Source organism: Athene cunicularia (genome assembly GCF_003259725.1).
Source record: "Athene cunicularia isolate RWA chromosome 1 unlocalized genomic scaffold, athCun1 chr1_part1, whole genome shotgun sequence".
Classification (NCBI taxonomy): domain Eukaryota; kingdom Metazoa; phylum Chordata; class Aves; order Strigiformes; family Strigidae; genus Athene; species Athene cunicularia.
Genome location: NW_020799091.1, coordinates 8,276,924 through 8,293,761, shown reverse-complemented (window position 1 = coordinate 8,293,761; position 16,838 = coordinate 8,276,924). Strand labels below are relative to the sequence as shown.

The 16,838-nt window shown below is 39.6% G+C and overlaps 1 protein-coding gene across 3 annotated transcripts in view; it reads left to right on the top strand.

Annotated features, from left to right (window-relative positions):
* NOX4 (NADPH oxidase 4) overlaps positions 1-16,838 on the top strand; it is a 107,882-nt gene that overhangs the window by 44,697 nt on the left and 46,347 nt on the right. For all 3 annotated transcript variants that reach the window (XM_026848123.1, XM_026848106.1, XM_026848115.1), the window contains one exon: positions 4,457-4,517. In XM_026848123.1, the coding sequence (XP_026703924.1) occupies positions 4,457-4,517 (61 nt within the window). The remainder of the gene's footprint in view (positions 1-4,456; positions 4,518-16,838) is intronic.

The window sequence follows — 16,838 nt, the reverse complement described above, 5'->3', positions numbered from 1 at the left end:
ATTGTAAAGGTATAGATAGCTTGAGGTTAGAATAAGATTAACATAGCTTCACATAATTCCACAATCTGCCACAGTTAATTTGTGTACCATAGCATTTTAGTCAAATGAGTGCAGCAAATGGGGTTCATTTAATTGTTCAAAATGTGAAAGGAACTACTGGAAAACTTACCACTTATGACCTTTTATTTAACAATGTCTAATATCCCTTCTCATTACAGACTATTCATGTTAGTAATTTACGTGTTTGGAAAACATAGTTTATTCAAGGAAAAGGAACTAGGAGAAAGTATTTTTTTATTTTGAGATTGGTTAATCTTTACAATTTTGTCTTGAGCGGTGTCCTGGGCAATACAAAGGGAAAAAAAAAAAAAAAAAAAAAAAAAGGGCTGCATGCAGCTCTCGCCACAGTACAGTTAACAGTCACTGGATTGTTTCTTAGGGGCTCCCAGATTAAAAGGAGCAGGGGGAAATCCAAGCAGTATTTGCCAAAATACATTTAAAAAACAATTCTAATTGCTTTTGTTCACAGCTGCAGAGAGGACATCATGCATTGCTGGGGCCACTTTGATATGCCTTTATTTGACCACGGCTCATGGGTTTATTCTCTTAATTTCCAATTCAAGAGAGTGCTTCGGCTTGTGCTTGTCTTCTTAGAACATAAATAGATGTCAGTTTAAATGCGTGCATGAGTTGACTGTAATAAGGATCTTGAAGCAGTGTTTAGCTGTGCAGAGTTTTAAAGATGAGATATGACAAATTAAAAGTAAAATAGGTGATCAGAGACTTAGATATGTAAAATGGACAAGAGCATCATAATTCACAAGATTTTTGACACTCTTTCTCATAGAACTCTCATAGAGAAATTGATGAAGTCCGAAGCAGATAATAGCAGTGAGGTGGGTAGAAAACTGGCTGAACGGCTGGGCTGAAGGGGTTGTGATCAGTGGTGTGAGGTGCAGCTGGAGGCCAGTCAGTAGCAGTATACCTCAGGGGTCAATATTGTTTTGCAAATGATACAAAAACTGGGAAGAGTGGTTGATACACTAGGTGGTTGTACTGCCATTTGAGGGACCTTGAGGGGCTGGAAAAATGAACTGACACTGATCTCATCATAAGATCATAAAAGGGAAATCCCAAATCCTGCCTCGAGGGATAATGCCAGGTACCAGTACGTGATGGGAACTGACTGGCTGGAAAACAGCTCAGCAGAGAATGACCAGGGGGTCCTGGTGGACACCGATTTGACCATGAGCCAACAATGTGTGCTTGCAGCAAAGGCGGCCAACAGCCTCTTGGCATTGCCAGCAGGTCTAGAGAGCTGACCCTTCTCATTTGCTCATCACTGGTGAGATTATATATCTGGAACTCTGTGTCCAATTCTGGGCTCCCCAGTACAAGAGAGACATGGACATATTGGAGCACAAAGATCCATGAAGATGATTAAGGAACTGGAGCATCTCTCATATGAGGTGAGAGAGCTGGAATTGATGGAGTGAAGAAAACGGACCCAGATTCTTCTCAGTGGCACCCATTGACAGGACACATGGTAATACAGGAAGTTCCATCTGAACATAAGAAAACCCCACATTTTCTGTGAGGGTGGCACAAGTTGCCCTGTGGGTGGAGGCTGTGGAGTCTCCAGCCTTGGAAACATTCAAAGCACAGCTGAACACTGTCCTGGGCCACTTACCTCACAGACCCTGCTTGAGCAGGAGTATTGAAGTAGCCAGTCTCCAGAGGTGCTTTCTAGTCTCAGCTATCCTACAATTCTGTGATTTCATGAAGAAGGTTGAATAATATATAAGAGGGTATTTTCACTGCACTTTGTTACACATGCCCAGTGGTTTGTTAATAACATGGGAAAGTTTACTCACTTTCATAATTAAACTTCTGAAAAACTCTTATCTTAAGCTTCTGGAATATATTCTCTTAACAGTGGAAACAGCCACAATTTGGAGACTTAATTGTGTTTATGGAAATGAGAGAGGTAAAATAAGTGTTCTCTGCAGTAAAACTGTAAATACAGTTTTCAAAGTTAAAATTACAGGTTCATAGGAAAATCTTAAATTGGAATAGGCCTCTTGCTATTCCGTGGTGAAAAATACTTTTCTCAAATCCAGATGAAATTTCCCCTGAAGCAGCTTGTGCCCCTGGCCTCTTGTCTTGTCACCATGCATGGTGGTGAAGAGAGCACCTTCATCTTCTCTATGGCTATTTTTTAGATATTGGAAGACAGTGATCTCCCTGAGCCTTCTCTTCTGCGGGTTACATGAGCACATTCCCTTTTTGACCTCTTTGAATATAAGGTTCTCCAATCCTCTCATCTTGGTGGCCCTTCACTGGAATATCTACAATCTTGCTCTCTCTTGAACTGGGAGAAATTCACTCCATGTAGCTGAGATGATGGGTATGTTTCTTCTGGTAAGATTTAGTGTCACAATAAGATTTTTCCAGAACTCTCTGAAGAACCCTCATAGCCATTATGGGTATCAAAATAGGCTTCTTAAAGTCTAAAGAGAAATAAATCTCCTTTTTATTGTATCATTTTTCAAAGTAGTGCAGAAAGAAGTTAGTCACAAGGGTAATGTAAAGGATAACAGGTTTGAACCTATTCTGGCTGGAGACAAGGGGTGTCCTGCCATTAACTTTAATGGAAGGAGAGAACGGCAGACATTTTTATAGATGTGCTGACCTGGGACTGTACATAGTTGACTAAGAAAAACACTCAACCTCCTGTGAGAGAGTGCCCTGGGACAGCCAAGACTGAAAAATAAACTCTGCTAAAGGCTCTTACAGAAGCCCCCAGAACAGATCTTTTTGCTGCCAGTATGCAACTTTCTAGCTGAGAGGCTGCTTACCTACTTTTACATGGAGAATTGGTCTTGATATTTTTCTTGAAAGATAGCAACTTGCCACAGCAAATATTGGCCTCATTGTGGAGGTTTGCCTGCATCCCTACCTCAATGCCATTTTTTTGAAGGCTAAGACTTGCTGAAATAATTCTGACTATAAGTTTCTGGACCAAATTTTTATTGGAAAACTTGAAAGATGACAAAAAAATAAATATAAGTCTGTCTAGTAAACAGTACTCTTAACAAGAATGGTCTTCACCTTCAGGAAAATAAATTGACTAGTTGAGACATTCTATTCCCTGGTCTAGGTTTGCCAAGATGCAGAGAGTACTAGCCTTTTATCTGTGCCTGCTGATAGGAGCTGATCCTCAGCCCTGAGGCCAGTGGTTTCCCACTCCACAACAGATTATTTTGGAATGCTAATGGCAGTGGTCCAGGACAGAGCCAAGAAGTGTCCTCACAAGTGTGGTGGGTGATTGAGTATTTGATGCTTGGATTCACTACCCAGGACTCTTTTATTTATAATATAAGTGTGTTCCTTGGATTTAAACCCACTCCTCAAAATTCATATTTGTCTGTAGCAATAGAAAAAAAAAAAAAAAAAAAAAAAAAAAAAAAAAAGACAGGAGTGTAATCTGTTGGGTGTTGCATTCGTGACAGAACTTGGATCAATCATTACAGGTTCTAAGAATGGCATCAAAACTTAGTAGTGGTATCTTCTATCAGAAAGAAACCAGTGGTGTTGGTTTATAGCAGGAAAGTGAAGAATCATTTCTTGAGGAATAGTTGCTTGTCCTATTTCTGTATTAAATCATTTGGTGTACCTTCAAAGGTTATTCAGACAGTGTATTTGAAATCTCCCTGTAGCTAACAAGGAATGAAACTGAGGGGACTCCTCAGACCTTTGACATGGCTTGACTGGAGGTTTTTAGATACCGTGCTGTGGATAAGACTGTGAATAATACCATTCCTGTGTTGATACTCACATGTAAGTAGCCCCGAGGTGAGGGCATAGGTGAAGAGTGAGAGAATGGTGGCTGCAAAGTGATTTTTATGATGTGCCATGCAATTTGGTGTTTTTCCTTTGCAAACTCTAAGCTCTTGTGAAGTACATCAAAATCTCAGTTTCCCTTTAGAAGAAAGCATCAGTTGTGTGAGATTGATCAGCTTGAAGATGTGTGCCCTGACATTCAAGATCCAGAAGTCTCTTAAATGCCTTGATTTAGGAGTGATGGAGCAGTTCCTGATTTTAAATTATAAATGTCAATAGTAGAAGGAGTTTTTCTGTATGGTTGTATTCTCAGTTGATACCACTGCTGAATAATGCTTAGTGAAGTGGCTGTTCCAAATCACACCCCCAGACAAGCCCATGACAACCTCCTCTGTGACCAGAAGAAAGGGTTAAGAATGAGTGGAGACTAGCTATGCTCAGCTTTGTGAACTGTACTGTTGCTAGATTTGCTTTTTAAAGGGTATAGTTTCTGTTATGGCTGCTCAGGAATGACCTACTCACACCAGATTCTGTCTTAACAACTGTACTTGGAATGCATTTTGTTATTTTCTTGGTACTCAGAAGCGGTCTTTAATATATTTAATATTTTTAGTGCCCTACAGATACCAAAGCAACGTTTGGGGTCCACCTTAAAGTAGTAGGAGACTGGACAGGTATGTAGAAAAACACTTCCTTTCTAGAGGCAAATACTTTTATTGCACTGTTTACCCTTTCTGTCTTCAGCATGATTGTACCTTGATTGTGATGTATTCTCACTAGAAAGTGTTCATGCTTGTTTTCCCAAAGTTGTTTTTATTTCATTTATGATGCAACCCCCGCTTTATTCAGATGTACATTTCTTCAGATAAGGTGTTTTTCTAACTACTAACAGATCTTCTGATTGCAATGTAATAATTTTCAGTGTTCCTCCATTTCTGCCTCTTTTCCTTATTTTTCGGCGGCCTGCTGCCCCTGTGCAGTGCAGTGCCTCTGTGCGTAGTAGTGTCTGCAGAAATGCTGAAATGTGCAGCTCCCAGATAAGCAGATTTTGATGCCAGCAGTTTGGATGTCTGCCATGTTAATTAATGCCTATAGTACACTGAGATTACAGATTATGCTTTCATGTTCTTCCATGCTCTTCCATTGCTCTTTGAATGTCCTCCAGACCAGGGGTGTAAGCCAGGATTCCCCACAGAGGGGAACGGTAATTTGCTGCTCTCTGTGACAATTTTATACTCAAGTGATAGTTGTCATTATTCCTTGGTGGCTGACTTTCTTCTTGCTTAGTATAGCTTTTCTATGTAATGAAGGCAAATATACAACACCATCTTGTTCACTTCTCATGAAGAAATGTTTTCCATGTTACTTTGTATTCGCTTGTGTGTTTGTGGAACTGTGTCAAATGAGCTTGTCTACCTAAAAGGGATTAACCAATTCAGGGAGAGTAAGGCCATGAATATCTTTTGAACTTGTTGATCTTGGCTGTGAAAGTGGCTGAAACTTTAATAGGCGAAGGTTGGAAGGACAATGCCATATGCACGTAAGCTTCCTAATCACTCTGATTTTCTGTTCTTGCTTGAAGTATGGGATATTGGCCCAACAGAGACAGATTATGGGCCTAATTAGCCTCTTGTCTGCCCCAGTATGATGGCTATTTTATTGTTAAGCATCATTCCTACCTGGGAGAAAACAATAGGCTATTGGGACAAGTAGGGTGGAGAAGTACTAGTTAAATGCCAGAGAGAGGGACCTGGGGGTGTTGATTGACAGGTGGCTGAACAGGAGCCAGCAGTGTGCCCAGGTGGCCAAGAAGGCCAATGGCATCCTGGCTTGTGTCAGCACTGGCGTGGCCAGCAGGGACAGGGAAGGGATCTGACCCCTGTACTCGGCACTGGTGAGGCCGCCCCTCGATTCCTGGGTTCAGTTTTGGGCCCCTCACTACAAAAAGGCCATTGAATGACTCGAGCGTGTCCAGAGAAGGGAAACGGAGCTGGGGCAGGGTCTGGAGCACAGGTCGTATGAGGAGCGGCTGAGGGAACTGGGGGTGTTTAGTCTGGAGAAGAGGAGGCTGAGGGGAGACCTCATCGCCCTCTACAGCTCCCTGACAGGAGGGTGCAGAGAGCTGGGGATGAGCCTCTTTAATCACATAATAAGCGACAGGACAAGAGAGAATGGCCTCAAGTTGTGCCAGGGAAGGTTTAGACTGGATATTAGGAAGCATTTCTTTCCAGAAGGGGTTGTTGGGCATTGGAATGGGCTCCCAGGCAGGTGGAGGGGTTTAAGAGTCGGGTCGACATAGCGCTGAGGGATCTGGTGTAGTTGGGAACTGTCAGTGTGAGGTTAATGGTTGGACTGGATGATCTTCAGGATCTTTTCCTATCTAGATGATTCTGTGATTCTGTGAAATGAGTTTTCCAAAAAAAGTGGGATCTTTGAAGTTTTTCTGATTGCCTCTGTGGTGTGAATTGTTTTCTTTTAGCATTTAAATTTTATTCTCCCACTCATTATCTCTATTCTCCATTGAGAGGCAGGTCTGCCTAAGTAGGACTGTATGAGATTCAGGACACTGTCACATTACAGAGACCATTTGTTGTATTAGTTTTGCTAAACAGGGATATCACTTCAGGGGTCAAATGTGCTTTCAAGAAGCAGGTAGTTTATCCAACCCTTTATGGCACATCTGTACCATGAAGCCCTGTTCTCACTCAGTCCCTTAAATCCTGTGACAATTAATGGTCTCTAATCCACTGACTGTTTGAGGAAGGATTATTATATTTGCCAAGTTCCTTATAATCTTTCTTAAGTATGCTCTAATGGCTGCTTTTGCAGACAAGATATTGGGCTGGAGGAGTTTTTATGCGACATACTGTCATTTTAGCTCTTCTCATGACCTGTTCTCTCAGCCTTTCTCCTCGTTATTCAAATTCTCTTTTCTATCACATTTTCACATTCCTGACAGTTTATTCCTGACACCAAAGAGAGTTAACAATTTATTTCAGAGAACTCAATTACAAGCCTAAATTAAGAGGATGCAACAAGAGTGCAGATATGCTGTGAACCAGATAGTTTGAGACATGTCTCCTCTCACTGGCTTCAACTTCTGCTGCCTGCATTTGGAAGATGTGGTGAAAGAACAATTTCCTGCCATTAGCTGTAAGGACTTGAGGGGAAATGGTACACACTGCCGGCAAACCAATTTTGCAAGTTATGTTTCGGGTCAAGACTCTGACACTGAGTCTTATGTTTTGAAAATTTAATAGAATGTCTTATGGCCTTAGTGACTTTATTTAGTAGGTTGGGAAAGCAACTGCATGACAAAAGATAAGGGGTAATAGAATTGTCAACTCCTGATGAGAAGTTGCTCTTAATGGAAAGTCATTTATTGCCCGTATCCCAGTGCATATCATTTTAGATATCCAGCAGAAGTAGCCAAAAGAAGCAACTTCTGAATAAGGCAGTCAGTCTAGAAATAATTCTTTGCATAGGAGCAGATATTTAGTAGATATTCAGACAATACTGTTATTTGCTTTCTAAAGCAATGAACTGAATAATGAAAACATAACACAGAAAAAGTGGGGAAGAGATGAAGAAACCTCAGAAACAGTAGCTCTGAGACCTTTGCAAACCAAACAGCAATCCAGACCCCTAAGTGATGTATTTCTTGCTCCACTGAAATGAAATGGTGCTATCTGAGTTTAGAAGAGCTGAGGACCTGCCCTTCTCAGAAGCGGATTTGGATAAAAGCACATTCCCTGCCATTATGTAGGCAGCAGCATCCTTCAGATAAATTTCCAATACAAATCTGAGCTCTTTCTCATTTTTGTTGTGGTGGTATTAGTAACTGTATTGTGCTTACCTTTCATGTTCATCACAGAAAACAGAGGCACACAGGAACTGGTATTGCTGTAATGTCCCTCAGATGCCTGTGTAGCAAATACCTTCCCCTGAAATACTTCCCATGGCTCCCTTTGTAGACCTCTGACCTGTTTATGTGTCCAGCTTAGGATGGGACGAGCCAGGCCCCATGCATGCCGCCTTCTCTTCATTCATTGTAAAGTGAGTCTAGATAAATACATCATTACCTCAGAGGTAGTTTAGTTGATTGACAATTAGTTGTGACTTTTCCCACGGAAAGGTTCCTGACATGTTTTTTTCCATCTTTTACCATGTTCTCTGGGTTTTGTGGATAGTGAAACAGCTATTATAGACTTCCCTGAAGAATGGTTTTGTGATAATGTAATTACTATCCTTGTGCTGAGGGGACTACTGAAGTCAGTAACTATTGTATTAACAAAAGATTTTGTGGCATTGTGGTGGCTTGTACTATTAATGCAATTATTTTGTCATATTACAGAGGTGGAACCTATGGCTGTAGACCACAGCTTAGTTAGCCAGTCAGTGCTTAGACACCCAAGTTACTATGGGTTTACACAAAGCCCTGCAGGTTGGGTTAGCCCTGTGGCTGAGAGCTAAGTCGGCGTGTTTTCCTCTGCGGCTGCCTGGCAGTTCTTGCAGCTGAGCTGGTGGATGGCAACTTTAAACCTTGCACTAACACTGAAGTCCCCGCTCGTGCATGGATCAGAGCTGGGAGATCCATGGATTAGCTAATAAACTGATTTTACTATTAGCCTCACTTCTAAACACCTGTTTTGTTCTGCTTCTCTTATATCTCTGTGGTCACTGTTTCTCCTTCAGCTGTGAAAAAAACTGTTGGCTTAGTATTTAGTATAACAAAAGGGTTTTTTTGAAAGTTTTTTTGTCCCACTTACTGTCTAATTTGTCCTCAGTGTTGTCATCTATCAGCCTCATGCTTCCTCTGTCCTTGCTGCTGCCTTGAGTACTGCTGCTTGTTTAGTTTTAAGGCTGACATTTTGTCTGGTACCTCCGGAGGGAAAAAGAGAGGCCACAGGCCATGCCTCGTGTCCAACCACTTGACAGCAGTGAAAAAAAAAAAACACGGCAGTGTATCAAGACAATGTGTCTTATTCACTAGACAAACTTCAGGGTATGAGACATAAAGTGATATTGATGATGCTGAAAAAGCAGACTTCTGAAGCCATGCAGCATGTTTTTATGGAAAACAAACACACAGCACTCGGAGGCGTTAAGGTGAACTGCATGCCTTAAGGCAATAAAACATTCCTGTTATTTTGCAGTGTGTTGCCGGTACAAATTGGTGTGGAACTGTGTTTAAAACACTGCTGCTGCTCTGTGCCCTGTAGTAGTTTTTATCTTGTAGTGACATCATCCTGCTATGTAGTTGCATATGATCCTAGAGATGTTCACAGGGCCTGTCCACCATTCTGAGCAGCATGGTATTTATAGTGGGGATGCTCTAAGAGCACTTTTGTACCACCCACTGAATCTCAGATTTCTGTCCTGTAGGTTAAATGTCATGACAGCAGGAAGTACTGATGTGTGCAGGAACTCTCCGGCTAGAGCCAGAACAGACAGTTCATAGGGTACTGATCTGCATCACCTTAGTAAATTCTAGGTGTTCTCAGAAAATACGTATCTTTCTTTAGTTCTTCCTGCTGGAGATGAGGATATACACGGTCACTAGGTCATTTAGGTACTGGCTATCTTATTTTGAATCCGTTGTGATATGATGTGAATTTTTGTCAGATATTGTTTTGGTCAGTTTTTTTGGAAGGTCCAAATTTGGAGCAGGAAGTTTCAGGAGAAAAAACATTTTTCAGTTAAAATGAATGATTTTGCAGAACACGGTAAATGTATGAAAGCATAGATCTTGTTTAGCTCTCTATTGACTAAAACCTGAGGCAGCAAAGAGACAAAAATTTTAAGGCAGTTGTTTGGGATTTTGGAGGCTGCCTAAGGATTTTTTGCATGCTCACCAGAAGAAAATAAACATACCTTTTGAGTGACTCCGAAGGAAAAATGATCTAAACTTGCTGGACTAGAAGGGTTTGTTAAATTGTTCCAGAGTATCTACATGACCTTGTTAAGCCCTTGCAGCTCCCAGTTAGAGAATGCCTGAAGCATCCTAAGGCTCGCTGTGCATTGCTGTGCTTAGCTGGAATTTATCAGCAAGTGTAGGAGCTAGCAAAGAAGCAATATTTTATTTTCAGTTACCCCAGGGACAGTTTTAGAGATATTGAAGTAGTGGATCATTCAGTCAGTATCTACTATATTCTTAGCAGATCTTGATTCAGACTGAAGGAATGTGTGAAGCAGATGACAAGAAGGAATAATAAGAATACAAAGTCTGCCCGCAGGATGTGACAAGGTTGTCCCAGGATCACTGTAACTGCTACTGAGTTTCTCTGAAAATATCTAGTCACTGGGAACAGTTGGTCAACTCTTTTGCTATTACTGCAAGCTCTGTTTGATCTGGGCCTTTTTCATTCCATAGTAACATGTATTTTGTTGTGTTTAGTTATTCCGTGAGACTCCTGGCAGGGTGTAAAAGCGTTAATGACGTGGTATTGTCGGTTGTTCCAGCAAAATCAATGTGTGGTTTTGGAAGCAGAAGACAGAGATAGGATAGATGTTATCTTCCTCTGCTAGATTTTATGGCTGCAGATTCTTACATTGTCAGTGAATCCTACTTACACTTCTGAGGAAGATATCAGAATTTAGAGCTAAAACAGTTTAATCGTGTTTCATTTTATATAATTTGACATGAGTAATAAAGGTAATACTGTTACAATCCTGGGAGTTTAAAATACCCATACAATATAATCAGCCAAAGTGTGCTATAAGGAATACTAGTTTTATTCTTCATTGCCATTAAAGTTCATTAATTATTTTATTTATGACTGCAAACAAACTCAATATATGACAGGATTAAGATCATGGAGAAAAAGAACAGATTTCGTTTACTGGCTCAAAGCTGAAAACCTCTTTCCGCTAATTAAAGAATTAATGCTGAAGGTGAACACATCTGAATTTTTGGCTCCAGACCTGGATTGTTTTACATTATTTGAACTCCAGCTGACTTAGTACTGAAAACAGTATATCTTGAGTCAACTCTATTTCCAACAGTTAATGAGTTTTTCCTCTACAGGGAAAAAAGACTTTTAGGTGACAAAGTTGCCTTGAAGGAAATTTTCTCCTACTTTGAAATCCTTTCTTCATGCATCTTGTTATTTATAAACTTCCACCTTTTTGCATATCCCAGACTCTTTTTAATCATGTAATGATTATAGAAAATGACATGGCTGAATGATGTAAATTATTTTTATCCTTCAATATAATATGCACAGGATGTGTGAATGTTCCTGTAGTTAAGAACTGATCCAAGAATACAAGGTTGAAGGATTCCTTGCCGTGCCTCAGATGTTTTAACTACCCTTATGAACTACAGGAATGAAACCTGTGGAGCACGTTAATGTGTAGCAGCTGATGGAATCTAAATGAATATAGAGAAAATAAGCAAAAAGCTACTCTACTTGGAAAACAGAGTCACAAGATAGAAAAGCTCTAGGACGTGTATTTGAGTGAACTGCCAGGCAAATTTCTGGTTTTGTAATCACTATTTATATGCGGTGTTTGCCTGTTTAAGAAGGCAAAGTTGCTGTTCTGAAGTTGCCTGTGTTTCACCATTTTTCCTGTTAATCTTTACTTAGGGAGGCAAATCTTTGCTTAGTTTCAGCATTTTTCTGTTAATCTTTGCTTAGGGATGCTTAGAGTAGTCCCATTCTTGTGGTAGTTACTGTGCAGAGGTACACAGCTGCTTCAAGCAATGAATATAAAGTCTGGCTGGACGTGCTGATTCCTTTGTGTTATCACCTTTAACAAGCTCAGATGTGCAATGGTTTCTAGAGAAATGGGAGAGTTCATGTCAAAATGCCAGCTCTTTATGCATGCCTGCACTTCCCTGAGGGCAAGAGTGGACTCCCCTAGATGCCACTCAAGTTTTGCTGAGGAATCCTTACCAAACATCATCTTGTTTTTTTCTGAGTTCATTGAAACTTCTCCCTCAGGGACAGCAGAGAAAAGCAGACACAATTCAGACTTGAAATTATGGGTTACCACAGTTTAAGCAAAAAATTGCTAGTTAAAATAACTTAAAAGTAGATTTGAAAGGTTTCTTTTGGGGATTCTTTTCTAACAGATTGTAAAAATGCTGTAGTTAATTAGGAAAAATATATTTCAAATTTGGAACATTAAAAAATAGGAAAATCTTCTGTGGGAACTGTTGATACTTGTAAACTGTATGATCAGAAAGGGCAGTTATCTTTATGCACTCCCAACTCCCACATGATGCTTTAGAACTTCTTAGAATAATTTCTAAATGGAAGTTAAGTTAAGCCAAAGCCAAAACTTGAGGTTGAAATAGTCTGCAGATTTTTTAGCTTCAGCCTTTGGATGTCCATGGGGTCTTTCTGTGCTGTTTGTGAAAATAAAGCTCAACTTTGTGAAGATGTCATAACTTAGTGTTTTTTCCTGCTTGTTTTTTCTTTTTTCTCCCTTTCCTCCTTCATTTCAGGTCAAGAACCACCACTGGAAAAAAGTGTGTGTATTTTAGTTGTTGCCTCTTTGTGTGCAAATACTTACAGAAAATGGGTGTGGCACCTTTGAACCTTCTGTTTGGTCGATCTGTTGTACTAAGCTCAAGTTTTGAGACCTTGCATTTGTCTCTGCTTTCTGCACCCTCTTCACTTCTAATATTCCTTTTAAATACAGAAGTGGGCTTGCTTTTCAGTAGAGGGCTCATTGCTGATTTGAGCTGTGATAAGATTTAAAGTGTAGCTGTCTTTTGCCATAAAGATCACTAGCAGTGATGGTTGCTGGGCTATTCAGAAGACTACCTATCATGCTGCCTTGTATTGCTCCTTATTCCTTGGTCTCTCCTACCTGTCTGCTTACTTCTACAGGTGCCTTGTCTAGCCTTGGATTGGAAAGAAGAGGGGCTATCACTTGCTCAGAATTTGTTCTGTGCTTAGTAGTTAACTCTGTGGGAGTTCATTAAAACTCCCACAACATTGCAGATGTCATCATGATCAAATACCATAGTCAAATGACATTTTCACCCTATTTACACAGCAAATATTGTATAGCTTCTTGATGGCATGATATCAGTGTTGAAATTCTAGTTAGGGTATCTCATCTCCTTTATTGCATTATTTTTCCTCCTTCATTCCAGCAAGTATATTTACCACACTTTTTACCTGCTTCATGTCCTCACCCCAAACTTCAGAATTCCTTGGAACAGCAACTGTCTGTTCCAAAATCTCTTTCTATTCCAAGATGCATTAAAATCAGTGCTGGCCTTGTTCATGTGAAGCAAATCCTCCACCCCAAATTTCAGCATCAATTCCCTGCAGCCCCTTGCAACCCAGATTTGCATTTATGTGCACCTTCCTGTTGTTCCAGCCAGTCCTTTGACTTTTCTACATGCATTGGTTCTCCAGCAGCAGCTGGAGAATTTAGGTTTCACCATCAGGAAATATAGCCCGTCTGTGATCCAAGCATTTTTGAGGGGCATCTTGCAGCCATAGCTCTTCTCTGTCCCAATCCTCCCCTGGAGGTCTGTCTCATTAAAACATAAATATTATTAATAGAAATCTGCCACCAACAAACTATATAGTTACCACCTGCAAAAATAAGATTCCTGTGAAAAAAATGGGTGTGTGACAGCCACAAAAGTGTTATTTCCTCCTTTAAAGAAACAAACCAAACTAAACCTCAGAACTTGCACTGAAAGCACCGTGTCATGACAGTGGGCCAACAGCAAGTTTCCACAACTTCTCAAAATAGATACGTTGGTATCTGCTATAAACAGAAGAGTTTAGTTGAAAATATTTATGGCTATGCATTTTATATGAGCTTAAACCACACACAAAACTATATGTTAATCATAGCTCTGTACTGGACTATGGATCTTTTCGTCCCATGCCTCAAAAAAACGGTTACCCCAGTGGAGAATACAGATGTGAGGGGAAGTTCCTAATGGGAATGGAGTCAGACTTCAATGCAATCCATTTTTTAATATAAAGTCATCCCTTTGTGACTGTCAGTCCACTAAATTAATTTGTAATTAAAATCCTTTTTTTTTTTTTTTTAATCAGGATTTAAAATTTCAAAAGGCAGTGAGGCAGAAATGCCTTAAATACTCTAAAAAGTTTAATATGCTGCAAGATAAATTAATTGCTGGTACATCCGAATTTTGAGTGAAATTTGAAATGGCGGTTGCTACGTGCTGAACATGACATTTCTTAATGAGACAAATGACTCAATTATCTCGGTATTAACTAAAGAGCTGCGAGGAGAAACTGTAGGAGGGAATTCACAGGCTGGAAATCACTTTCCAAAATGTGAATGGGATTGCAGCCTGGCCCGTTGTGGTACGTGAAGTAGTGCGTGCCTGACAGCAATGAATGGCGCTTTGGTATGAAGTGGAGCAGCTGATGGGCAGGGTGCAGCGTGTATTTTGTTTCCCTGATATTATAACCCACAGTTCTGCAACTCAGGCATGTTCTTGTTCTTCTTCTGTATTTAAAGTGCTTTTTGCTCAGAATGGGGATAAAGTGACAGAGCTTGTTTCAAAAAGGATATCATTATACTTCTTATTTATATAGTTTGTGACATTTGTAGCAGATTAGACCAAAGTACACAATAATGGAATAATATTCCATGAGAGGCAAGTTTTGTAAGGAGAGGTAATATCTTTTATTAGATCAGCTGAAACAGCCGGAAAAAACAGGTTGTCTTTCAGGCATGCAGTGCCTTCAGCACGTTTGGCAAAGAGGCAGCAAAGTCAAAGCAAAGAGCAGGGAATGAAATTACATTCCCTGTTACTTTTTAAAAGCAGTTTTTTTCCTTGAGAAATATGAGCAATAAAATTGCCTAATAAATTAATAGAAGATGCCCACAAAATTCATATGGTCAAAAATAATGCCTGCAAACCAAAAATATCACCTGTAAATGCTCTCTCCATTGCCTCTTAGCATGTGTATGTCTCCAGCTTTCTTTATCTTCTCTTGACTGGGTTCCCAGTTTAGGGTATATTTTCTGTGATATGCCATGGTCTCCCTCTCTCCCGGAGAGAGAAAGCATTTGTATCATAGCAGATAGGGTCTAACTGGGAGTAGAGATGGGCACAGGAGAAAACTTCACTGTGACTTGCATAAAGTGCTGTATTTCATTTATATCTACATGCCCACACACATCCCCAAGCTTTCAGCATTTGGGTGTGTTTTTTATTTTTTTATTATTCTCTTAAACTCTTAATATCCTATCTAAACAACAGTTTGATTGAAAATGTTCATCCATCTATAACGAGTAAAATTTGGATAGTGCTTTACGCAAAGTAGCACTGTGGTTTTAGTAATTTGAAGGAACTCTCTTCTGTATGTAGAAGCTGATAAACAGTGGATCACTTACCTGGAACCAGAAAATTTAAAATTATGCTGTAGTAATTACCATGACTATGAGTAAGAGACAATGCTTCTCTGCTGGGGAGAAGGCCTGGAAGGTCTGGGGATCCAAATAGGAACATTTGTGGTTTTGTGTGTGTTGACAAGGAGGGACTCAGAAGAGGGTGGCATTTATCAAGGGCTGCTGGTATATTTTTCAGTGTTGAAGGGAGATTTTGAGGAGAGGAGGAATTTCAGAGATTATTGGCTATTATGAGTTTTACTGGAATAGCTGCTGTGATGATTTTACTGTACTGTCAACGATAACTAGCACACCTACAGCCTCTGAAAAGCCTCCTTATGTTATGTGAAATGAAAATAAATCAGTGGGCAGTTTGTGCTCTTCATCGCTGTAAGCAGTTTTAAGCACTATCTCTTCCCATATTTAACATATTCCCTTATTCATTAAGCACACTGTAAGTGCCATTTCCTCAAGGAAAATGCCACAGACACCCACGCACATTTTCAAAGATGAAGCTGTGATACTTTGCCGTGCTTTGCCAAGTGGCTGGTGCCAGCCTGACAGCAGAGGATTTTCCCTCAAGGAGTTCACTCACACTGTGTTAGATGAGTGTCTCTTGAGCTTAGCCATGGCTTGTTTGAAAAAGGAAAAATTTATAATTAAAGGAAGATACTTTTATAATTTCTGTTATTTGATGTTCTCATTTTTTGAATGGGTTGAGGGGATTATGCTAATTGTGCCCCGTTATTAACAAGCCCGTCAAATGAAATTTTCTCAGAGCAGTTTCCAAATAAAGCAGCTTTTCATTAATCCAAAAATTTGTTTAGAAATAATATTTCTTTAAAAGTCTCCCATACTTCTCAACACATATGTTCCAGCATGTGCCATTTCTGCATGAAGAGGTTTTTGTCATTTCTGTGCCGTTTTATATTGCTGAATTCATGATGGTACATTGATGCATTGCTATGTGCCAGGTCATGACTGGTAACTAAAAGAATCAAAAGATATTTATCTAATGACAGCTTATAGTTAAAGAATTGGCAAAATTACTTTTTCAGGAAAGTACATGCCAAACCGTTTCCTTAAAATGATGTGAGGAGCTGTGTGATCTAAATCATGTTAAACCACTGGTTCTTTTTTTCTGGAAAATAGTTATGAAGGTAGTATTACATAATAACATTTTTCAAGCTTTTCTCTCCCATTCAAGGCTGGAAATAATTCTGTTGACTTGAGTAGTAACAGACTTTCTGTCATGTAAAAAACATGTCCATTTAGTATTTCATTACATTCATAACATCATGATAGTTGAAAGATGGGGAAAACAATCTGGTAGAAAATCCTGCAGCATATTTTAAGGAGGCTCTACACAAGAGCTTGTGCTAAGTCAGCAAATATATGTAATTTTAAGAAATTATTAATTAAGAGTAGATTAAAACTACCCAGACTAGATTACATATAGTAGTTTATATTCAGAAAGTGTGCTGGCTTAAGTTCTCAAGAATGACTCGTCTAATTCACATGTAAGAAGAAATAACAAAATTGCTCACAGCAGGGTGAAATTAAACCAAACTTTTTATACATTTCCTGATACACTTGTGTGCATTATGTTTTATCACCTATCCAAAAAAAAAAAAAAAAAAAAAAAAAAAAAA